The sequence below is a fragment of the Atractosteus spatula genome, chromosome 5, assembly GCF_055471065.1.
Source record: "Atractosteus spatula isolate fAtrSpa1 chromosome 5, fAtrSpa1.hap1, whole genome shotgun sequence".
Classification (NCBI taxonomy): Eukaryota; Metazoa; Chordata; class Actinopteri; order Semionotiformes; family Lepisosteidae; genus Atractosteus; species Atractosteus spatula.
The window spans coordinates 13729400-13753334 of record NC_142710.1 but is presented as its reverse complement, the minus strand read 5'-3'; the positions used below and the strand labels follow the sequence as shown (position 1 = coordinate 13753334).

Here is a 23935-nt window from a genome sequence, read left to right as displayed (position 1 = left end):
TTCCCTGCTGAAAAGAGAAGAAAGAAAACACAACGTTTCGGCTGTGGAGCCTTCTTCGGGCGTGAGGTCTCACAAGTGCCCCACAGGCGAGGAAGGTAACTAAGCAGCTCTAGAGCCGGGCAGGAAGGAACTGCTGCTCCCCTCCGCTCCAGCAGGTGGCGCCACCGCCTCGGCTCTCCGCTGCACCGGAACAGGACAAGGACCAGCAGCGCAACAAGGATCTTCGCTTCAAGGGGAGGAAGTGAGGCGGTTCAGGGGCTGGAGTGAATAGTGAGAGCAGAAAGGGGAGAAAAAAGGAGGAAATCTCCGACGTGGTGGTGCAGAAGACAGATTCTGAGAGAGGGAATACCGGATGCGTCGATCACCGCCCTGGTGAATTTGGTCTCCGCGTCTACTGGGAGGAGAAGGGACACTCTTGAAACAGCCCTCGCCGCCCGTGTGGGGCTGTGTGGGAGAGACGGAGACGGGCTCTCGCCGAGATGACGGCTGACTGGCTCCGCGGGGTCTGACAGCAGCAGCCCGGAGAGTGACCGGCTCTGACTGGGGGGGGGAGGAGGAGGAGGAGGAGGAGAGACGACCGCCGTCCCGGGGAAGCTGACGGCTGGCCGGCGCGTGAGAAGGACCCCGAAGGCCTTGACGACGCCGCCGCCTGTCTCGGGGGGCTGCGCGCGCGGGCTGATCCGCACGCAGAGGCAGAGGCAGAGGGAGCTCGAGCCGCCCCGCGAGGCTCCACATTGTTCGAGGGGGGGGGGGAGCGGAGCGGAGGCACGCGCTGACCGTCGCCGGTATAAAAGGGCGCAGCGCTTCGGGGCGGGCGGCCGGGGGAGAGACCGAGAGACAGAGACGGAGCGGCTCGGTCCCGGGCTCTGCTGCTCTCGCCCCGCGGTGTCGGGGAGCACCGGCAGCCCCCGGCTCCGAATCGTGACGGGCTCGGGAGGAAACACCCCAACAACAGCTATCTGGCATAACGTCCCCCCCCCCCCTCTCCGGGGCAGCGTCCATACTCGCCCCCTCCCTCCTCCTCCTCCTCCTCCCCGCTCTCCCCTCCCCCTCGCCACCATCTGTGTCCCGGCCGCTCGCATTGTGCGCTCACGGTGCTGCGGGGCTTGCGGCGCGATTTCTACGCTTTTCTTCCTGTCCGCTCGGAGCAGAGACCCGTCCTGGCGGCTTGTTCCGGGCCCTCGTCTCGGAGAGGTACCCGGAAAGCTCCTTTGTTCAAGAGTCAAGAGCGGGGAGGTTTTTCAGCGCTTCAGCTACCCCCCCCCTTCCTTTCCCCCGGTCTCTGTTGTGCTTCAGCGGGGCCGCGGAAGGAGGAGGAGTCCGACCTGAGAGCCCTCCGCCTGGGGAAGCGGCTGCAACGCGAAGCCGAGGCTTCTTCCGTCCCCGGGCCCCGTGGATGTTAATGGACGCGGAGAGCCGAGTGCGGGAACGGCAGAGGGAAGTGACCGCCGCGGCCGTTGTTTTCGGGAAGGGAGGCGCCATTTCCTTCGCCTCGCCTTGAAGAGGAGCCGCGCTCGCTCCTGCTCGGTGCGCCGTCTGTCTGCGACGCCGGAGCGGCTGAGCTGCTGGTGTCGAGGGAGAAGAGAGAGAGAGAGCGAGAGGGGCCTGCTCCCCGGTTTCCTCTCCTGCACAGGCCCCCCAGTTCGCATTTGCCTCTTCGCGGAGCGACTCGCCTGCGGGACGCACGGCCGTTAGACGAGGGCGAGCTCGAGCCCGGGCGCGGGCTGTCAAGCGGGTGTCCTCGCTCAACCCTTGTCGCGAGCCCAGGGCACGAGCCTGCTGTCCCCCCCGCGAGCCGGAAGGCGGAAGTCCTCGCCGAAGCGGACAGACAGACAGACCGACCGAGAGACCGCGGGGTGGTTGTTGTTGCCGAAGCGGACAGACAGACAGACCGACCGAGAGACCGCGGGGTGGTTGTTGTTGTTGTTGTTGTTGTTGTTGTCGCCGTCGTCGTCCTCGGGGTTAAGAGACACGAACCCTGCCGGGGTGAGACAGGCTGAGCCTCGGACGGGGCGCAGAGCGATGAGCGGCAGGTGTCGCTCGGCAGAACAGGGGAAAACCAGCGCCGAGCCCGCCGGCTGCGCCTCCTGAAAGGCCGGAGGGAGACCGCCGCGCCCCGCGAAGCGGCGGAGGCAGAGCCTGGTGCCCGGGCGTGGGCCATGCTGAGCCCGGCCGGCTCGGGGCTCGGTGTCAGCGGATTCGGGCTGGGCTGCGGGCAGGGCCGGCTCCCGGCGCAGTAGCGACGAGCCCTCGGCTCCTCGGCTTCGGCTCGGACCCACACGCCAGGGGCGCCTGCTCTAGTTTCGGCAGCGCCGACGGGATGAGCCGGCGGGCGCCGTGAGAGACGGAGAGCGACACACAGACGGGACAGACGCGTTTCGGACGACAAGAGCCGAGAGCGGATCTTCAAGGCGAGGACGCAGAGCGGAGAGCGGCCGGGGGCGCCCACGGACTGCGCCATGGACGGGCCGGGCCGCAGCGCCGGCTACAGGCAGAGCCGGCGCTCCCGCTCGCAGCGCGACCGAGAGCGGCGCCGCCGCCGCTCCGACCTCGCCGAGCAGCAGCGCGCCTCCTCGGGCTCCTCGGGCTCCGAGCGGGAGGCGGCGGGCGGGGAGGCGGGAGGCGGCGGCGCCAGCAGCCGCCACAGGCCGCCGCGCCGGCGGAAGCGGGAGTCGGTGTCGTGCGAGGAGGACATCATCGACGGCTTCGCCATCGCCAGCTTCGTCAGCCTGGAGGCGCTGGAGGTAAGCGGGCCCCGGGCACGGGCCTCTGGGGTCAGGGGTCAGGGCTGAGGTGGGGGGGGGGTGTTGGGGTGCCAGGTGTGAGCAAGTTGCTGAGGTCGGGGGGGTGTTGGGGTGCCAGGTGTGAGCAAGTTGCTGAGGTCGGGGGGGTGTTGGGGTGCCAGGTGTGAGCAAGTTGCTGAGGTCGGGGGGGTGTTGGGGTGCCAGGTGTGAGGATACTGAGGTGGGAGGGGGTCACTGTGGCGCGGAGGACCCCGGCGAATGGGACACGCCTGTGCCTTGCTCTCTCCCCGCCTGGCTGATGAGTGCCCTGTCCGCTGAGCCGCAGGGTCACCATGGCGCTGCGGCAGTCGGGGGGACCCCAGTTTTCAAACCGCGCTGCATCCACGGGCCGTCGCCCCGACTCCCCGTCCTTCTCCTGCGCCCCTGCCAGCTGCGCTCTGGTACACGGCAGAGTGTTTGACGGACGGGGTTCGTCTGAACTGTTGTCAGCTCGTGAGCCGTGGCTCTGAGCGGTGAAGAAACCGCACAGTGGGCTCTGTGAGGGCTTGGGTCAGGCAGGGTCCTGGGGTGGACCGGGGCTCTGTGTGGCTTGGATCACATTCAGACGCTCTTGAGAACGCACCCAGGCGCAAACAGTGGTGGGAGGCTGGAACAAGCTGCCCAGACATGTTGCTGAAGCCCCAGACTTCTTGAGGAACAGCTGCATGAGATGCTGCGGTCAGGACAGGAGACTGGACACACAGGGTGGCGGGAGTGTGGAGCAGGCTGCCCTGCCTGGATGAGATCACCCCAGTCTGTGACACTGGGTCAGGGACACGGGCCTTGCAGACGCTGCTGCCTCCAGCTCTTCGACTGGATTGATCCCGCTGGTCCCCGGCTACACCGTTACTGGAGCGTCTCCTGCCGCGCCCCTCTCCCCCGGGATGGGTGATGAGCCCCTGCTGTGGCTTATTCCATTCGCTCCGGACCGCCAGACCCCTTCACGCCCTCTACCATCTGGGCCCGGTCACTCTGGACCCCTTCGCGCCCTCTCCCGTCTGGGCCCGGTCACTCTGGACCCCTTCGCGCCCTCTCCCGTCTGGGCCCGCACCCTGATCCCTCCGGACTGCCGGACCCCTTCGCGCCCTCTCCCGTCTGGGCCCGGTCACTCTGGACCCCTTCGCGCCCTCTCCCGTCTGGGCCCGGTCACTCTGGACCCCTTCGCGCCCTCTCCCGTCTGGGCCCGGTCGTCTCCCAGTTCCCCCGCCCTGTGGACCTCGCTGCTGAAGGACCGGCCCGAACGGATCGAGACCGTTTCTGGCCTCCCCCCTCCACAGGCCCAGCTGTAGTGCTCTCTTCAGGGAGCCCTCTCCAGGGGTCATGAGATAGTCCGGGGTCCCCTCGGCGGCGGCCCCCACTGCGCTTGAGCGCCTCCCCTCTTAGGGACGGGACAGAGCCAGGCCCTTCAGCATATCGCTTCCGAACAGCAGTCTGATCTGCTCCGTTTCCCCCCTCCTGGGGTTCTGAGCAGGACCCAGCTGTGGCTGGGTGTTTCTCTGTACAGGGGCCGTGTGTACAGTGTGCAGAAGCTCATCCTGGGATCGGACACCCGAGGCCGTGCTGAGGAAGCTCTGGGCCTGGTGTTGAGAGGGATGGCTTTTCCACATGATCCCTGAATCTCCGAGTCAATTGAAGGAAGCTGCTTGCAGAGTGGATCCCAGCTCGGACGGAGGTCCAGCAGGCCAGGCATTCAGAGACCTTCCCTTCATCAGAGCCTCCCAGCCCTGGTCTCCTCTTGGTCACTCAGCGTTGTGACTTGTTTCTGCGGTCAGTCCCGAGTGTCGGAGATCCATGGACTTGCAGGGAACCGCTTCATCGCACAGACCCGTACCCTGGCTTATTCCACTTATTTCTGAGTCAACAGCTCAGAAGTTTACAAGGTGACCAACTGCTGCGGGGTACAGGTGGGAGGGGTGCTGTGTGGGTCACCCCAACATTGGGCATTCTGTCCTTCTGGTGACATTTCAGGAAACACGCCTGAACGAGGACAGTTCCGAACCCCAGAGCCCCTTAAGTTACACCCCCCCCCCCCCTTCAACCTTTAAGAGCTGAAAGCAAAATAGCGCATCTCCCCAAACAGCTAAGTGCCATGAGTCTGGGATTAAAGGCAGGGCATCAGTTCTATCCTCCCCCACCTTCATATCGACCCTTAATTAGACTCTCCTGGGAGTGTCTCTCCTGCTCTTTTCCAGGACTCTGCTGTTCTCTTGGTTAAAGGTACAGCTCTGTCCTGGCCACTCTGGATCCTGGTGAGCACAGTTAGCTCCAGCCCCTGGAGAAAGGGAACACCCTTTGCAGAGTAACCTTGTGTGGCCTAATGGCCTGAAATCAAGACCGTTTACACGGTGTAACACACAACCCCTCCGGGTGAAAAGCACGTGCGCTGACATTCTGGAAAGTCATTACAGATGAGGACCTGGTGAACGGGGCTGGATAGGGTCACAGCCCTGAGGGCGTCCCTGTTGGGATGAGTCGCACTTGTGAGCGCGGATGGCTCCGTGCCAATGCAGCGCACCTGGTTCTGGTCCTGGTTCTCCCAGAGCTGCTCGAGCTCGGTCAGACTGCGAGGGCGTCTGATGGTCCGCGGGTTTCCACCCGGGCTGGGGCCAGGGCTCGGCCTGGGCCTCTCGGGGACAGTGATCTTCCTGTCCTTGGGCTGTGTGCCCTGGGTCCCTGTCGTGCTGAAAGGTAAACGTCCTTCCCAATTCCAGCTTTTTTTTTTTGCTCCATCCGGTTTCCCTTCGGTCCGGACCGGTACGGGGGTCCCTGCTGCCGAGCAACACCCCCATTACAGAGCGGCGTTCTCCCCCTCCTCTGTGGGTCATGTGCTCTGTTGTTTGCGTTGCAGCCAGAACGTTCTGTCCTGGTTTGATCCGGCCACGGCCCGCTTTCCCCGCGCGGCGTCTGGATCCGGTGCAGCGTTGCGCGTTCCTCACGCGCGGCTCGGTGTGGGCTCTCCTGGGCAGTGGCTTTCTCCCTGCCGCCCTCCCACATCACGACGGGAACACGCGGGCGGGTCCTGTCACGAGCCCCTGGATTCTCGGTGGCCTCTCTTGCCGTGTGCCTCCCCTTGCTCGGTCATCCATTTTGGAGAGGTGACTTGACCTAGGCCAAGACAGGCCCTGGCGTGAGTGTGTCTGTGTCTGCCCTGCCCTCTTGCCCTCGGAGCCCGGCGCGCGCTGGGACGGAGCGGTTGGAAAGTGGGTGGCTGGGCTGATCCACGCAGGGTCTAGGTGGTGCCCTACGTGGTCTTGACTGTTCCACGAGAGATGTATGGCCCCTGACATCCGTCTCCCGCTCTGCGGCTTTCCAAGACGATATCCCGGAGGACCTCCGGTAGCTCCTAGCTGCCCAGGGTCGACTCTTCGCCTGGAGGCGCGATACCCGGCAGAGGAGAGCTACAGGAAGGGCTGCTTCTGCTCTGAAGCCATCAGAACCGCTCCAGTTGAAGGGGGGGGGGGGAGGCTGATTGGCTTGTTGTGTGATGTGGGAGGTAATAGGTCACACCAGAGCTGATTTACCATTGCTCTTGCACTCGTCTGCGTGTTCACCCTCGGTGACTTTCCAGGATGTCTGATGTGTTTTCCACGGGGAGGCTGTGTGAGGGTGTGTGAATAAAACTCAGATGAACTCGGTTGCCGTCTCTTGTTTTCTCTCGGGCGGGGCCACAGGGTGTGTGGCTGCGCGTGCGGCCGGTAATGACACTCGCCCTCGCAGTTCTCTTCGGCGCTGTCACGGCGGTGCGGTTCAGCTGCCGAAAGATCCAGTTCTGTCCAGAACGCCCCGGCTCTGGTGATCGAGGGTTTCCAGTCACACGGTTGATGAGCTCATTAGTCCGCCTGGAGCAGGATCCAGACCCTCTCAGGTTGGGGGTCCCTGGTTTCGGAGGTCAGAGCAGCAGGAATACGGACTAGCACACAGGACAACGGACTTCAGGCCCTGACTGTGTCCGAGACGGTGTCCGGGGGGCTCTCGGACTCCGTTGCCATGGAGCCCAGCGTCTGCTGGTTTGGGCCCTGACCTGCGTGAGCTGGGCCCGGGTGCGGCCAGAAGCCGATTATTCTGCCTGTTCCGAGTCCGTGTCCGACCCGGCTCTCGATCGTGACGTGCAGTCGCTGCGGCGTGTGTGGATGCGCTTTGCCAGTTTTTTTTGCTGAATCCGAGGAAAGTCTCGGAGGTGATCCCTCCCTGGTCGGAGGTGGGTGGGGAGGGGGGTGTGACGGACTGTCAGCTGTGTGTGTTTGAGAGGTCACAGCTGCAGCTGCTCCTTCCCCCTGTTCTTCCAGGAGAAACCAGGGCTCTGTTTTCTGGGGGTGAAATTGGGGTACCTGATCTCAACATACTGAGGCTGTCTGGTGTCGTGCGTGCCTCGTGTGTGTCCAGGAGCCTCTGGTTTATTCCTCTCTCCCACTGTGAGGGGCAGCAGCTGCTGTTCTTCCAGGAGAAACCAGGGCTCTAGTTTCTGAGGGGTGGGAGGTGGCAGGAGCTTGGAGTGAAATTGGAGTACCTGAGTCTGTCTGGGGCCGTGCGTGCCTCGTGCGTGCCTCGTGCGTGCCTCGTGCGTGCCTCGTGCGTGCCTCGTGCGTGTCCAGGAGCCTCTGGTTGATTCCTCTCTCTCTCCCTGTGTGTGCGTGTCTGCTGCAGAAGGACTGCTCCCTGAAGCCCCCGGAGCGAGTGGCCCTGTGGGAGCGCAGGGGTAGCAAGAGGAAGAGGGCGGAGGAGGAAGGGCCGCGGTCGGACCCCGAGGACGGGGACCCCCTCCCCCCCCGGCCCCCCGCCGCCTTCTCCCGCCGCGAGGGGGCCCCCGACCGGAGAGCCAGCAAGCGCCGGAGGAAGAGAGAGGTGAGAGGGCAGCGCATCCCAGCCCGGAGGGGAAAGCTCGGGAAGATCCCGCTGCCTGACGCGAGACCCCTCCCGTTTCGTACCCGGGGTCTAGAGAGGCGTACTGGTACCCTAACAGAGCCCCGAGCTGCCGAAGAGCACGAGTGCCTGTTCGTGATCACGACACTTACTGCGCAGCAGTGGTCACAGGGGACCTGCAGGCCTGTTTTACATTTCAGGGTCAGAAAGAATTGGCATGGAGGAGTGCCTTTCAAACCCCCGTGAAAGCAGAAAGTACACCCTAACGTGTAAAACCTCCAATTTCCATCACGACGGAGACACAATTTCCAGATTTGCGCTGCGCCGTGTTCTGCGATTCACCAACAGTGACAAGAGCAGCCCTCTTACACTGTGAACAAGCAGGCTTGTGTATCCCTCTCTTTTAATCCAATAGGAATATTGCTTTCGGTTTTGAGATGTTTTTGCAGACAAATACAACTGACTGGCTAATTGCAAGCGGATCACATTGGCACATTTCTGTGGTGGGATATCTGCTGCACAACCTGTACTGATTCACTCGCACATCCCGTTACTGTAGTCATTACCGGGACTAGTGAGCAGGAAGGGCCACCTCACGGCGCAGTTCATGGGACTCGAACCTGAATCTGTGCCGACTTACAGTACATTCACAGTGTTCGGATTAAGCACAAAATGGGGAACTTTGTACATTTTTTTTCTATGCGGTCACTGAATTAATTTTATTGAGATTTAACAGCCGGTCTGCGAAACTGGGACTGCAGTTCCTCCTTAAGATCAGTAAGGTGCGGAGGCGACCCTCTGCTGTGAGAATTTGTGAACTAGGGGCTGGGAGACCGAGTGGGAGGTGTGCTTGTGTAGAAAGAGGGGTTTAATAAGGTCAGGATGAGTGCCGCAGAGCCAGAAGTGTGGCGCTGCCCCCTGTGTGCTGCTCTGTGTGCTCAGCTCTGTCCTTTTTTTTCTGTCATCTGTGCCCTGCCCTCTGTGCCTTGTGCCCTGTGCCCTTTATTCTGTTCTCTACTCTGTGTCCTGTATCTTTCCGCCTGTGTGTCCTTTGTCCTCTCGAGCTGCCCTCTGCCCTCGGTGCTCCTGAACCCAGGAGGTGCCCTGTCCTGACAGTCCCTTCTCTCTGTGCTGTTGCAGGGTCCTGGGAGCCTGTTCCTGGAGACGGGCTACATCGTAAGTGTCCCTCCCCCCCCCAAGCCCCCCCCCCCACCCCCCTCTGCCGGGCTTCAGCGGCGACTTGCCGCGAGGATGTCTGTACATTTTGCGATGGCGGTGACAGCCTGTTACACCAGTTTTATGATAACTCCACTTTTGTTCCCCCACATTGGCTGGCTGGGGGATCTGAAGCAAGCGCTCTGATTGGCTAAGGCACCGAGCTGTTTTATATTCCCCACTCCCACCACCCTTTTTGTGAAGTAGGCCTGACTGGAGGTTCTCATCCAGATGTGTCCTGGAAGAATCCCGGGTATCGGTTTCATCACAAGGCTGGGCACCTTGTTCTCCACTCCCACCCCCCTCTGTGTGAAGACACGGCTCGTTCATTCTAGGCCTCAATTCTGGGGACAGCGGGCCTGAGATTTGGAAAAGGTTCTACGACCATAACGGAGGTTACGAATCACAAATTGGCCCATCTAGCTGGTTTAGTAGTGGCTGGCCAGCTTGTTCCATGCTCCTACCACTGTGTAAAGAGAAGCTGCTTTCCTTTAAGTCTCTGGACAGGTAGACCTCTGCTTGTCTCACTGTTCAGGCTGTTGGAAAAGCTTAGACCAGAAGCTGCCCTGCCCCTCTAGCCCTCCAGCAGGTGCTCTGACAGACTCCGTAAGGAAGCAGGTCTTTGCCAGTTCCAGTTCAACCAGTTCAGGCTACTTCCTCCCCAGTCGGTTTTCCTAGTCCAAATGAGAAAGGTCCAGATCTCCCACTCCGGGATCCGCAGGGATGGCCGTGTCCCAGGGGAGCTGTGATGCTGTGTTAGAGCCGGGATTAAGAGACAGTGCTGCCACAGTGGCTACACGAGACTGACCTGTTTTCTGTTTTCTCTCTGCTGCAGTGCGACACAGAGAGCGACTCTGGAGACAGGGTGAGTCTGCGAGTGTTGGCGATCGTCTGACCTGGCCTAGGGACCCATGACCCGGTCCAGCCTGGAGTGTCTCGGACTGCTCTGTCAGCGTTGGGGGAATGTGTACCTTGTCTGATGGCAGTCAGACTCCAATGACACTGACAGAGCAGTGTGAGACTCTCCAGGCTGGACTGGACTGACTGTACTGTGATCTTGATTAGTGATTAACTGGGATTATAATCAGACTCACACTGACACTGGCAGTCAGACTCCACTGACACTGACAGAGCAGTGTGAGACTCTCCAGGCTGGACTGGACTGACTTTACTGTGATCTTGATTAGTGATTAACTGGGATTATAATCAGACTCCTCTGACACTGACAGAGCAGTCTGAGACACTCCAGGTTGGACTGGACTGACTGTACTGCGGGCTGGATTAGTTATGAGCTGTGATCATAATCAGACTCCACTGACAGAACAGAGTGAGACTCTCCAGGCTGGACTGGACTGACTGTACTGTGATCCTGAGTGGTTATTGATTGGGATTATAAATGGTCTCCCTCTCGCTGTGTTCAAGGCCTCTGACGACATGGATCGGATGTTCACGGTGACCACCAGGAAGGGTAAGCAAAGCCTCCCTCCAGTGAAGCTCCAGCTTTTAATTCCTCGCTCAGGTCAGAAGGTGGGGGGGGGTGTTTTAGATTTTTTTTTAGAATAAATGAGTCCCAGTCACATGAACTGTGGGTTAGTACAACTAACAGTCAGCTGTGATGGTGTTAAATCCTGCAGAACATGGCAATGGTTCTGAAACCACGACGCACGCAGTCCTGTCGAGTGGTTCCCGGGAACATGGGTTCACACAAACAGTGGAGAGCCAGGTTTATCTGGCCCAGGGGTGCTGCACTGACTGTGCCAACTACAGCTCCCATAATCCCAAAGGGCCGATTCCTGTAGTGTTCCTGCGTCATGATTCGCTAAGATGCCTGTCAGCTGTGACTTCCTGCAGGCCCCGCACAGGCCTGGCGGTCAGGGGGACTGGTCTGCCAGGAGCCCACTGGGAATGACCCCACGTGGGCTTATTTCTGAAACAGTGGGACAATGCAATGCAATGGGATGGAATTCCAAATGATTGCTTAGCATGGCACAGGACACTGGTAGCTTTCAGAACCATGGCAGAGGTTCTGGACCGGGTCGTCTTGGCACGCTGTCACTCCGCAACAGTCTTTCCAGAAAGCCCAGTAGGTCCGCCTCCCACGCCCTGCTCCGTTTCCAGCCAGAGTGCCAGCAGCCAACTCCGGAGTGTATCGGGGTGCAGCAGTAGATGCTCTGTCGGGGTGCGCAGGAGTAACTCGCCGTCCCCTCTCTCTCCCTCCCTGTCAGTGTCCGAGACGGCAGTGGGACCCGTGAACGGCCGCCCCTGCGACTCCTGCGGCCCTGCCCGGCTCTCGGTGACGCCCCGCGTCTCGGGGCTCCAGCGCAGCCAGGAGAGGAGCCAGGACCCGCCGCCCCCCCGCGACGCCCTGCTGCTGCTGCCGCCAGGCCCCGCGGCCCCACGCCACAGCCCCTCTCCCGCCCCGGCCCTGCCTTCCCAGCACCCCCGGCTCGGGCCCTCCCCCGCGCCCCAGCCCGCGCAGCCCCAGCTCAACGGAGACGGCCGGCCCCCCTCCCATGGCCCCAGCCCCCCGCAGCCCAGGAACAAGACGCCCCTGTCCTTCGGGCCCGCCCCGCAGACCGTGTACTCCTCAGGGCTGGGACTGAGCACCGTCAGGTGAGCGTGTGCTGGCGGGGGGGGGGGGGGGGGGTTCGGGGCGAGGTCCATCCGACAGTCCCGCGGTGCTGCAGCGCCGCGGGACTGTCGGGCCCGGCTGGTCTCGGGGTTCAGCAGTGTACTCCTGTATTGACTCTTTCTCCCTCTCTCTCTCAGGAGCAGCACGCCTGTCAAGCGACCCTCCTCCAACCCCCATTCCCAGTCCCACCGCTCCTCCACGCCATCATCCACTGGAATGGCCATCTCGCTGGGGGGGGCCGGGGCTCCTCCCTCGTCTTCCCACAGCTTTGGGGAAGCTGGACTGTTCACCCCCTCCCCCGGTTTGCCTCCTCCGCCACCTCTTCTTCAGGTGTCCAGCCATCACCACAGCACTGTCCCTGCCAACACTGCTGCCTTCACAGGTAGATATGGACACACTGGAGCACTGTACTGACGCACACTGTCGCTGTCCACACTGCTAGATATGGACACACTGTAGCACTGTACTGACGCACACTGTCGCTGTCCTCACGGCTAGATATGGACACACTGGAGCACTGTACTGACGCACACTGTCGCTGTCCACACTGCTAGATATGGACACACTGGAGCACTGTACTGACGCACACTGTCGCTGTCCTCACGGCTAGATATGGACACACTGGAGCACTGTACTGACGCACACTGTCGCTGTCTTCACGGCTAGATATGGACACACTGGAGCACTGTACTGGCGCACATTGTCGCTGTCCTCACTGCTAGATATGGACACACTGTAGCACTGTACTGACGCACACTGTCGCTGTCCTCACGGCTAGATATGGACACACTGGAGCACTGTACCTGACGCACACTGTCGCTGTCCTCACGGCTAGATATGGACACACTGGAGCACTGTACCTGACGCACACTGTCGCTGTCCTCACGGCTAGATATGGACACACTGTAGCACTGTACTGACGCACACTGTCGCTGTCCTCACGGCTAGATATGGACACACTGGAGCACTGTACTGACGCACACTGTCGCTGTCCTCACGGCTAGATATGGACACACTGGAGCACTGTACTGACGCACACTGTCGCTGTCCTCACGGCTAGATATGGACACACTGGAGCACTGTACTGGCGCACACTGTCGCTGTCCTCACGGCTAGATATGGACACACTGGAGCACTGTACTGGCGCACACTGTCGCTGTCCTCACGGCTAGATATGGACACACTGGAGCACTGTACTGACGCACACTGTCGCTGTCCTCACGGCTAGATATGGACACACTGGAGCACTGTACCTGACGCACACTGTCGCTGTCCTCACGGCTAGATATGGACACACTGGAGCACTGTACTGGCGCACACTGTCGCTGTCCTCACGGCTAGATATGGACACACTGGAGCACTGTACTGACCCACACTGTCGCTGTCCTCACGGCTAGATATGGACACACTGTAGCACTGTACTGACGCACACTGTCGCTGTCCTCACGGCTAGATATGGACACACTGGAGCACTGTACCTGACGCACACCGTCGCTGTCCACACTGCTAGATATGGACACACTGTAGCACTGTACTGACGCACACCGTCGCTGTCCTCACGGCTAGATATGGACACACTGGAGCACTGTACTGACGCACACCGTCGCTGTCCTCACGGCTAGATATGGACACACTGGAGCACTGTACTGAGGCACACCGTCGCTGTCCTCACGGCTAGATATGGACACACTGGAGCACTGTACCTGACGCACACTGTCGCTGTCCACACTGCTAGATATGGACACACTGTAGCACTGTACTGACGCACACTGTCGCTGTCCTCACGGCTAGATATGGACACACTGGAGCACTGTACTGACGCACACTGTCGCTGTCCTCACGGCTAGATATGGACACACTGTAGCACTGTACTGGCGCACACTGTCGCTGTCCACACTGCTAGATATGGACACACTGGAGCACTGTACCTGACGCACACTGTCGCTGTCCACACTGCTAGATATGGACACACTGTAGCACTGTACTGACACACACTGTCGCTGTCCAAACTGCTAGATATGGACACACTGTAGCACTGAACTGACGCACACTGTCGCTGTCCTCACGGCTAGATATGGACACACTGTAGCACTGTACTGGCGCACACTGTCGCTGTCCACACTGCTAGATATGGACACACTGTAGCACTGTACCTGACGCACAGTCGCTGTCCACACTGCTAGATATGAACACACAGTAGCACTGTACTGACGCACACTGTCGCTGTCCACACTGCTAGATATGGACACACTGTAGCACTGTACTGACGCACACTGTCGCTGTCCACACTGCTAGATATGGACACACTGTAGCACTGTACTGACGCACACTGTCGCTGTCCACACTGCTAGATGTAGACACACTGTAGCACTGTACTGACGCACACTGTCGCTGTCCACACTGCTAGATATGGACACACTGTAGCACTGTACTGGCGCACACTGTCGCTGTCCACACTGCTAGATATGGACACACTGTAGCACTGTACTGACGCACACTGTCGCTGTCCTCATGGCTGGACAGTGTGTCTGTGTTATCCCCCCTCTCTCTTAGTGCAGTGTTAATGTACTGGAGTGTCCAGTCAGTCAGTGTGTCTGTATGAACCCCTCTCTCTCAGTGCAGTGTTAATGTACTGGAGTGTCCAGTCAGTGTGTCTGTATGAACCCCTCTCTCTCAATGCAGTGTTAATGTACTGGAGTGTCCAGTCAGTCAGTGTGTCTGTATGAACCCCTCTCTCTCAGTGCAGTGTAAATGTACTGGAGTGTCCAGTCAGTGTGTCTGTATGAACCCCTCTCTCTCAGTGCAGTGTAAATGTACTGGAGTGTCCAGTCAGTCAGTGTGTCTGTATGAACCCCTCTCTCTCAGTGCAGTGTTAATGTACTGGAGTATCCAGTCAGTCAGTGTGTCTGTATGAACCCCTCTCTCTCAGTGCAGTGTTAATGTACTGGAGTGTCCAGTCAGTCAGTGTGTCTGTATGAACCCCTCTCTCTCAGTGCAGTGTTAATGTACTGGAGTGTCCAGTCAGTGTGTCTGTATTAACCCCCCCCCCCCCCCTCTCTTTGTTCTCTTCACAGATCACGACCTGCTGCGTCAGGAGTTGAACTCTCGGTTTCTGAGTCACAGCGCAGAGCCTGTGGGGGTTGGGGGAGGGGGTGGAGCGGGTGGGGGCCGCGGAGGGGCTGGGGGCGGCTCGGCGTCGGGGGCGGCCCCGGGTTCAGGTGCTGGGGCGTCCCCGGCCCAGCCTGCCATTCCCCCGCTGGCCTTCCAGTTCCACCAGCACAACCACCAGCACCAGCACACCCACACGCATCAGCACTTCACCCCCTTCCTGACCTCCCCCGCCGCTGCGCCCCCTCTGGTAGGTGTCGGGATTGCGCTCCTGCCCCTTTCCTCCTCCGGGGCCTCGTCTTTCCTCGTCGGCGGCAGCTGCAGGCCAGGCTGTGAGGTGCCAGGCCGGGCCAGCGCTGACCCGAGGGCCGTGCCGTGGGGTCTGCTCTCCTTGTAGGTGGGGCTCTCGCACTGTGTCCCCCCTGAAGGGGGGGACCTGGGGCATCAGTGGGCTGTCCTGCTTCACATTGGAGACGTCCTGTGCTGGATCAGCAGGCCTGGGGCCTGGTCATCAGCACAGGGCCGTCCCGGGGCTCAGCAGCTCTGTTGCGCCTGACGTCCGAGCACCTTGTCCTCTCCCGGGGCCGGTTGTGGGCGTGGGCTGAGGGGCGGAGACGCTGAGCTCCGGTGCGTTGGTCTGATCCACGTCTCCCAGCAGGACAGATCCTGCCTGGCGTGCAAGCCCCCCACCCCCCCTGTGGGCCAGGGGCGACTGGGAGGTGACCGCTGCGAGCTCGGTCCACCCATCTCTGGGTGCCAGCTCTCAGGGCAGACGCTGGTTCTTTAGAAAGCGGCGCAGGGGGCTGTTGGGGTTGTGGAACTCTTTGGGCTGCCGCGTGACCTTTGACCCCAGTCCTGACTGAGTCGCTGGAGAGGGTCCTGGGGCTCTGTCAGTGAACAGCTCGCCTGCTCTCCCAGAGCCAGCCTCTTCTCTGGGCTTTAGAGCTGACCACTCCCAGCAGCTCCTGGTACCCGGTGGGACAAGGGAAGCAGGCCCTCACCCGCCCAGTTTCTCCGTCTTCGTTCGTCTCCCGCTTGTGGCGTTCGGCCTCTCAGTCCTTCCCTCTCTCTCTCTTTCTCAGTTCGACAAATTCCCAGGGAAGATGGAGGGGCTGTACCGACACAGTGTGAGTGGGGCCTCTATCTGCGTTTCTGTGTCCGTGTCCATTTGCCTGTCTCTCTCTGTGCCTGCTCAACTCCGTGTTTTTTCTGTTCCTCCTTGTGAGATCCTGCTTGTGTCCTCTCTTCCAGTTCTACCCCAACTACCCCCACTCTGTGCCTGGGATCCAGCCTGTACTGCCTGGACCATTCAGCTCACTGCAGGGAGCCTTCCAGCCAAAGGTGAGGACTCGCTGACCTTTGACCTTTCACGCTGCAGCCCACACTGTTCTATATCGCCCTCACCCTTCCAGCAAAAGGGTGGCACTGTCTCTGACACTTGTTCTTTCACACTGCCCCCGTGCCAAAACTCAGACCTGGGTTCTCTAGTTGTGGCACTCAGACCTAGATAAATCACTGCTCACTACCCACTCCCTATCCGTTCCATGAGTGACAGTCTCTCTGCTTCCAGGCTACCAATCCAGAGATGGCAGCTCGACTAGGGGCGGTGCCTCACGCCCTGCAGCCCAAAGACCCCCGGGTGAGTGACAGTGTTTCTGGTGTGTATGTCCTCAGTCAGTGTCGGTGCACAGTGAACAGGTGTGTGTGTGTGTGTGTTTGTGCAGTCTGTGATCAGGCTCTGGTTGTGCACAGTGAACAGGTGTGTGTGTTTGTGCAGTCTGTGATCAGGCTCTGGTTGTGCACAGTGAACAGGTGTGTGTGTGTTTGTGCAGTCTGTGATCAGGCTCTGGTTGTGCACAGTGAACAGGTGTGTGTGTTTGTGCAGTCTGTGATCAGGCTCTGGTTGTGCACAGTGAACAGGTGTGTGTGTGTGTGTTTGTGCAGTCTGTGATCAGGCTCTGGTTGTGCACAGTGAACAGGTGTGTGTTTGTGCAGTCTGTGATCAGGCTCTGGTTGTGCACAGTGAACAGGTGTGTGTTTGTGCAGTCTGTGATCGGGCTCTGGTTGTGAACAGGTGTGTGTGTGTTTGTGCAGTCTGTGATCGGGCTCTGGTTGTGAACAGGTGTGTGTGTGTTTGTGCAGTCTGTGATCGGGCTCTGGCTGTGCACAGTGAACAGGTGCGTGTGTTTGTACAGTCTGTGATCGGGCTCTGGTTGTGAACAGGTGTGTGTGTGTTTGTGCAGTCTGTGATCGGGCTCTGGCTGTGCATAGTGAACAGGTGTGTGTGTTTGTGCAGTCTGTGATCAGGCTCTGGTTGTGCACAGTGAACAGGTGTGTGTGTGTGCAGTCTGTGATCGGGCTCTGGTTGTGAACAGGTGTGTGTGTGTTTGTGCAGTCTGTGATCGGGCTCTGGCTGTGCATAGTGAACAGGTGTGTGTGTTTGTGCAGTCTGTGATCAGGCTCTGGCTGTGCACAGTGAACAGGTGTGTTTTTGTGCAGTCTGTGATTGGGCTCTGGTTGTGAACAGGTGTGTGTGTGTTTGTGCAGTCTGTGATCGGGCTCTGGCTGTGCATAGTGAACAGGTGTGTGTGTTTGTGCAGTCTGTGATCAGGCTCTGGTTGTGCATAGTGAACAGGTGTGTGTGTTTGTGCAGTCTGTGATCAGGCTCTGGTTGTGCACAGTGAACAGGTGTGTGTGTGTGCAGTCTGTGATCAGACTCTGGCTGTGCATAGTGAACAGGTGTGTGTGTGTGTGCAGTCTGTGATCGGGCTCTGGCTGTGCACAGTGAACAGGTGTGTGTGTGTGCAGTCTGTGATCGGGCTCTGGTTGTGCACAGTGAACAGGTGTGTGTGTTTGTGCAGCTGTGATCGGGCTCTGGTTGTGCACAGTGAACAGGTGTGTGTGTTTGTGCAGTCTGTGATCGGGCTCTGGTTGTGCACAGTGAACAGGTGTGTGTGTTTGTGCAGTCTGTGAACAGGTGTGTGTGTTTGTGCAGTCTGTGATCGGGCTCTGGCTGTGCACAGCGAACAGCTGTGTGATTATTGTTAATTGTAGGACATGCTGTTGGTGTTTCCTTCTGATAATGGCTTGTTGAGATCACAGGTTGCCAGTAGCTAATTGACCTAATGAACTTGCTGGGCTCAGTGAGCTGTAACCGTGCTTGTGTTCTGATTCTCACAATCAGTCACTGTCTTTTTCAGCTGACTGATCACTTCAGGAGTTCACTGCGAGTCAACAATGTAAGAACCTGCAATTGCTCTGACTCTTTTTGTTTAATCTACCTCTGACATCACGATCTGTCGGCATATCACTCTGTCTAGATGTTTATCGGTCAGTGTGTCTGTATCAACCCCTCTCTCTCAGTGCAGTGTTAATGTACTGGAGTGTCCAGTCAGTGTGTCTGTATGAACCCCTCTCAGTGCAGTGTTAATGTACTGGAGTGTCCAGTCAGTCAGTGTGTCTGTATTAACCCCTCTCTCTCAGTGCAGTGTTAATGTACTGGAGTGTCCAGTCAGTCAGTGTGTCTGTATGAACCCCTCTCTCTCAGTGCAGTGTTAATGTACTGGAGTGTCCAGTCAGTCAGTGTGTCTGTATGAACCCCTCTCTCTCAGTGCAGTGTTAATGTACTGGAGTGTCCAGTCAGTCAGTGTGTCTGTATTAACCCCTCTCTCTCAGTGCAGTGTTAATGTACTGGAGTGTCCAGTCAGTGTGTCTGTATTAACCCCTCTCTCTCAGTGCAGTGTTAATGTACTGGAGTGTCCAGTCAGTCAGGGTGTCTGTATTGACCCCTCTTATGCTCTCTCTAGAAGCCGGGCAAGTGGTGTGCAATGCATGTAAGAGTAGCTTGGATGATCCTGAGACACCAGGAGAAAGTCAAGGTAATGGCATTATGAAGAGAAGATACTTGAATTAAGAGGAATATTTGCAAATCTGCAAAGATTTGTAGTTTTATATGCTACTCTTATCCTGTGTATTATGTCCCTGATTAACAGCAAAATGTACCAGTTTCAGTCTAACGACCCTACTGCTTTCGAACATGTAGTAAGAAGTTTAGGATTGTTGTTAAGAGATTCCCACAGAGCAGCGTGAGACTCTCCAGGCTGAACCGGACCGACTTTACTGTGCTCTTGATTAGGTATGAACTGTGATAATAATCAGACTCTGACAGAGCAGTCTGAGACACTGCAGGCTGTACAGGACTGGACAGAGTTTACTGTAAACTGGGTTAGTGATTAACTGTGATGAGAATCGGGCTCTGTGAGAGCAGTCCGTGCCTCCCCGGTCCCCTGTCGCTTCTGTGCTGTATACTCTGTTGGTTTGCTCACTGTCCTCTCTGCTGCTCAGATGATGCAGGGGGACCCTCACAAGCTGGACTTCCGCACTGACCTGCTGGCCAGGATGCCCGGGGCCAGCTCTCTGCCCACCTCTCACCAGCTGGCACGGCCCGCCTCTCTCTTCTCTGCCGCTGGTGAGTCTGGGTCCGGCTGTCCCCCTTTCCTTTTTGCTCCTCCTGCCCGTTGGAGAGCGACCTTTTCCACATGGATCTGTCTGCACAGATCAACAGGGAGTCGGCCGTCGGTTCCTTCTCTTGACCTCCTTCACCCAGGCCTCTGTCTCGACAGGTGCAGTTCACCCCAGCTCCTCTCCGTTTGTTCCCCCCTCAGGACCTCACTCCTCTTTCCTGGCCCCAGCAACCCACCTAGGTAAGAATCTCTTGGGCGCACACAGCCCTGTCACACTGGTGTGTCGGCACTTTCGCGTGCACGGCCCCCGTCGCACGGACACTGGTGTGTCGGCATCTTCTTAGGTGCAAAAGGTGTCTTTAATTCCAGGAAGCAATCTGTACTTCTGTGACGAGCACTAACCAAGCTCTCTCCCATTTCTCTCCTCCTCCCGTCTCTTCTCTCTCTCCTGCAGATCCCTTTGGTCGCTCCCAGGCTTTCACACCTCTGGGAGCTCTGGGTAATGGGGCGTTTGGTGGCTTGGGCAGCCCCACACTGGGTGAGCACTGTGTGTCTGAGGGAACAGAGCACAGGGTTCGAGTGCAGAGACGGGGTGAGGGAGGGAACAGGGCACAGGGTTCAAGTGCAGAGACGGGGCGAGGGAGGGAACAGGGCACAGGGTTCGAGTTCAGAGACGGGGTGAGGCTGTGTCTGGTTCTGCTGGTCTAGATCTGTGTGTGCGCCTGTTGCAGGAGCTGGCTCCGTGTTCGGGCACAAGGACTCCCCGGGGACAGGGGGCTTCGGCAGCCCTCACGACACCTGGAACCGCCTGCACCGCACCCCCCCTTCCTTCCCCACCGCCCCCGCCTGGAGCAAGGGGTCGGAGAGCGAGCGCGACAGGGACGCCCCCCTCATCAAGGATGAGAAGGACCGGTAAGAGGTGTTATTCCTGCTGTTGGGCCCGGTTTTGGACCCGGTATTATTCCTGCTGTTGGGCCCGGTTTTGGACCCGGTATTATTCCTGCTGTTGGGCCCAGTTTTGGACCTGGTGTTGTTCGAGGTGTTATTCCAGGTGTTGGGCCCAGCTCTGGATCAGGTGCTGGACCAAGTGTTATTCCCAGTGTTGGGCCCAGTTTTGTAACCTGTTATTCCTGCTGTTGGACCCAGTTTTGGACCTGGTGTTGTTCCCAGTGTTATTTCTGCTGTTGGACCCAGTGTTATTCCAGGTGTTGTTCCCAGTGTTGGGCCCAGTTTTGTAACCTGTTATTCCTGGTGTTGTTCCCGGTGTTGGGCCCAGTTTTGGACCTGGTGTTGTTACCAGTGTTATTTCTGCTGTTGGACCCAGTGTTATTCCAGGTGTTGTTCCCGGTGTTGGGCCCAGTTTTGTACCAGGTGTTGTTCCCGGTGTTGGGCCCAGTTTTGTAATGTGTTGTTCCCGGTGTTGGGCCCAGTTTTGGACCTGGTGTTGGGCCCAGTTTTGTACCAAGTGTTTTTCCCGGTGTTATTCCTGCTGTTGGACCCAGTTTTGGACCCTGTGTTATTCCAGGTGTTATTCTCGGTGTTGGCCCCAGTTTTGGACCTGGTGTTATTCCCAGTGTTGGGCCCTGGCCCTGCCTGGTCACTAACCCCTCTGCTCTCCTCCTCCCGCAGTGACAGTGCTGCCTATGGCCGCCACCCTGTCCGAATGTCTCCCGCCCACAAGCCGGCACCTGCGTCCCATAGCAACGGCCATGGCAGCCACGGGCCAGGAGGAGGCCCGGACAGCGACGCCGCCCCGCGAGCGCGGAGCCGCGAGCCCAGCCGAGACCGGGACCACGAGAGGGAGAGGGAGAGGACCCGGGACAGGGAGAGAGACAGCCGGCAGGCCCCCACAGCCCCCAGGAGCTCCTCGCTGGCGCTGGAGAGACCCCGCTCCTCCTCCTCGGCCTCCTCCTGTGCCCCCACCCCGGCCGGCGAGCCCTCGCGGCCCTCCCACACCCCCCCGGCCCGGCCCGAGGAGGCGGCGGCCCGCTCGTCCAGGGAGAACGGCTGCGCCCCGAACCCCCCTCCCGCGGACCGCAAGCCCAGCACCCCGGACCTGCTGCTGCCCCCCCAGCTGAAGAAGACGCCCGACGGCGCCCCGCCCGCCTCCCACGTGAAGGTGAAGGAGGAGCGCAAGGAGGAGCCGGAGCCCATCCCCATCTCCCTGCCCCCGCCCCCGCCGCCGCACGCCTTCGAGAGGCCCAGCAGCCGCCCGCACCCCTCCGCCCTGCACCCCCCGCTGGCCCCGGGGCCGCCGCTGGGGCCCCCCGCCTTCCCCGCGCTGGGCTCCCTGTCGCTGCTGGAGCGCACACGCATGCTGGACTACCTGGGCGGGCCGGTGCCGGTGCTGGCGGGCGAGCGCTTCCCGCCCCACCACCACACCGCCGCGCCGCCGCCGGCCTCCGCGCCCTTCGGCTGGGACTGGCGGGACCTGAGCCAGCAGCAGCAGCGGCGGGAGGCGCTGGCCCTGCGCCCCGACCCGCACCTCAGCCGGCTGCTGGCCGCCCAGCACCACCACCACCACCACCACCACGCGCAGCGCTTCTACGAGTCCTCCGCCGCCGCCTCCTCGGCCGGCGGCGCCCCCGGGCGGGCGGACGACTTCGGCCTGCTGGCCCACGAGCGGCCCGGCGCCGGCGGCCTCCTGGACGAGGAGGAGCGGGCGCACATCCTGCGGGAGGACTTCGAGCGGGCGCGCTTCTACGCCGGCGTGCACTCCCACCCGGGGCCGCCCCACCCCGCGCAGCACCCCGTGGCGGCCGCCGCCCTGGAGCAGCTCGCCCACCCGGGGCTGCTGGCGCCCCACCACGGCCCCCCGCCGCCCCCGGGCGCGCTCTACTCCCGCCTCGGCCCGGCCCTGCACACCCACGCTCACCACCCCAACAGCCTGCTGACCAAGACCCCGCCCGGGCTGGTGGGGCCCCTGGGCGCCGGCCCCCCGCCACCCCTCATCCCCACCGTGGCCCCCAGCAGGGCCTCCGCCTCCCCCCGCAGCTCCCGGATGGGGGGTCCCCCGGTCGAGCTGGCCATGTACGGTGCCCACAAGGACCGGGACTCCAGATAGTGGGGTGCGCAGTTGGGGCGCTCCCTGGTAGCGGGTGTCAGTTTGTTCCCCGGTTCCGGTGTTGTGACTCGCGGGGGGAGAGGGCCAGCGCTGCAGGAACTCGAACCCTGAGCCGCCCCCAGCCCCTCTCCTCGGGGACAGGGCTCCGGCCGGCTGCTACCCCTCTGACCTCCTCCTCGGAGGCCCCAGTGGGATTCGGCAACGCAGTCCCTGCGAGGGGTCACCCTGTCCCCAGAGGGATGTCGGGGCTCCCCTACTGTCTCAGGCACTGTGACAAAGTGTGTGGGGCACCCCCGTTGTTTGTCCTCTGCTCTGCCCCCATGGGGGGGGGGGGGTTAAGGGTCTTGGAGATGGGGCGCCCCCGTAATGGATGGGTGAAGGGTCTTGGAGATTGGGCGCCCTGTTGTGGGTGGTGAAGAGTTTTGGGGAGGGGGTGCCCCTGTCGTGGGGAAGTGAAGGGTTTTGGAGATGGGGTGCCCCCATTGTTGGGGAGTGCAGGGTCTTGGAGAGGGGGGCCCCCGTCGTGGGGGGGTTGAAAGGTCTCAGAAAAGAGCGAACTGCAGGTGTCTGAGACCCCCCCCGGTCCTCCATGCAGTGTGTCGAACCCAGACCCGCGCAGCGCAGAGGGAGTTAAACACGCCGCTGTGCCCGGCAGCCCTCAGTGCATTCAGGCAGAAGTATGCGCTGTGCTCTTAATTCAGGTGTCATTTTTCTATATAAATATTGTAAATTAGTCAAGTGTTTGCCCATCAGCACACACACGCTGGGCTATTAATCCCCTCTCGCGCACCTGGGCAGTACTACTGCGTAATATTATTGTTGCTATTATTATTATTGTAATTATTAATATTATTATTAATTATTTTTAATAAATATATTCCTTTTTTTGAGGCAGTTTTTTTATTTTTTTAAGTTTCCGGACTGTTACTGGCTCCTTTCCTTTAGGCTATTGTATGGACATTTGGATCAAGACGTGAACATTTCAAGGAAAATATGTTTTGTGGGGAGGTGAGGTGAGGGCTCGTGTTGAACTCGTCAGGAGTCCTTCAGGGCTCCCCGCCACCGCTCTGCGTCTGGATATTGAGCCTTCCTCTTGAGGTCTGTGGGCTGCAGAGGGACAGCAGAGGCTCCTGGACTGTGCCCAAGAAGCATGGAGCAGCAGTGAAGTCCTGGCAGGCGGGTTGTGAAGACAGGCCGCCCGCATCCTCCACCTTGACACAAGACCCCATCCGCACGGGCGGTCTGAGGAGGAACTCGACTCTTCAGGACCCGGAGGTCTGAAACACGCTGGAGAGCAGCACAAAGAGAAGAGACTGCTATAATATGAATATTTTGTACATTTTTAACACCTGGGATTTCCTTCAAAAAAAAGCTAACAATGAAAATGTTTTGGTTATTTATTTGGGTGTGTGTTTTTTCTTCTTGAGCATGGTTGCGTTGCCCGTCTGGGGGAGGGAGATGGTGTGAGAGCAGGCCACAGGGCTGTATTGGGACAGAGTGGAAGAGCTGCTCTGCTCGACCTCGCCCTACCAGAACTAAGAGCTGGTCCGCGTGCTTGTGCTAACTAGAATAACACTGCAGCACACACCAGGGTTATTCTACTAATGCAGTTACAGGGTTATATGCTCGTTACTCCACTCATCCAGTAACACAGGGTCATGTTCTGCAGTTATTCCACTGATGGTATAACGTAGCGTCCTGAGCTGTAGTTATTCCACTAATGCGGTAACACAGGGCCATAAGCTGCAGTTATTCCACTAATGCAGTTTCAGGACCATGTAGCTGCAGTTATTCCATGTACGAAGTAACA

The 23935-nt window shown here is 59.5% G+C and overlaps 1 protein-coding gene across 3 annotated transcripts; it reads left to right on the top strand.

Moving 5' to 3' along the window:
* The first annotated feature begins 1889 nt into the window (after positions 1-1889).
* On the top strand, positions 1890-23522 carry fbrs (fibrosin). Of its 3 annotated transcripts, XM_088916901.1 has the most exons (18): positions 1890-2744; positions 7428-7625; positions 8784-8819; positions 9694-9723; positions 10281-10326; positions 11084-11471; positions 11628-11872; positions 14565-14848; positions 15681-15725; positions 15850-15939; positions 16169-16237; positions 17799-17837; positions 18405-18476; positions 18943-19066; positions 19221-19301; positions 19516-19599; positions 19793-19973; positions 20691-23522. In XM_088916901.1, exons 1-18 carry the CDS (start codon positions 2460-2462, stop codon positions 22123-22125), a joined length of 3732 nt encoding a protein of 1243 aa, XP_088773027.1. In that variant the 5' UTR covers positions 1890-2459; the 3' UTR covers positions 22126-23522. The 3 variants fall into 3 exon arrangements, with proteins under 3 accessions (XP_088773027.1, XP_088773028.1, XP_088773029.1); XM_088916902.1 differs by lacking the exon at positions 8784-8819; XM_088916903.1 differs by lacking the exon at positions 19516-19599.
* The last annotated feature ends 413 nt before the right edge of the window (positions 23523-23935 follow it).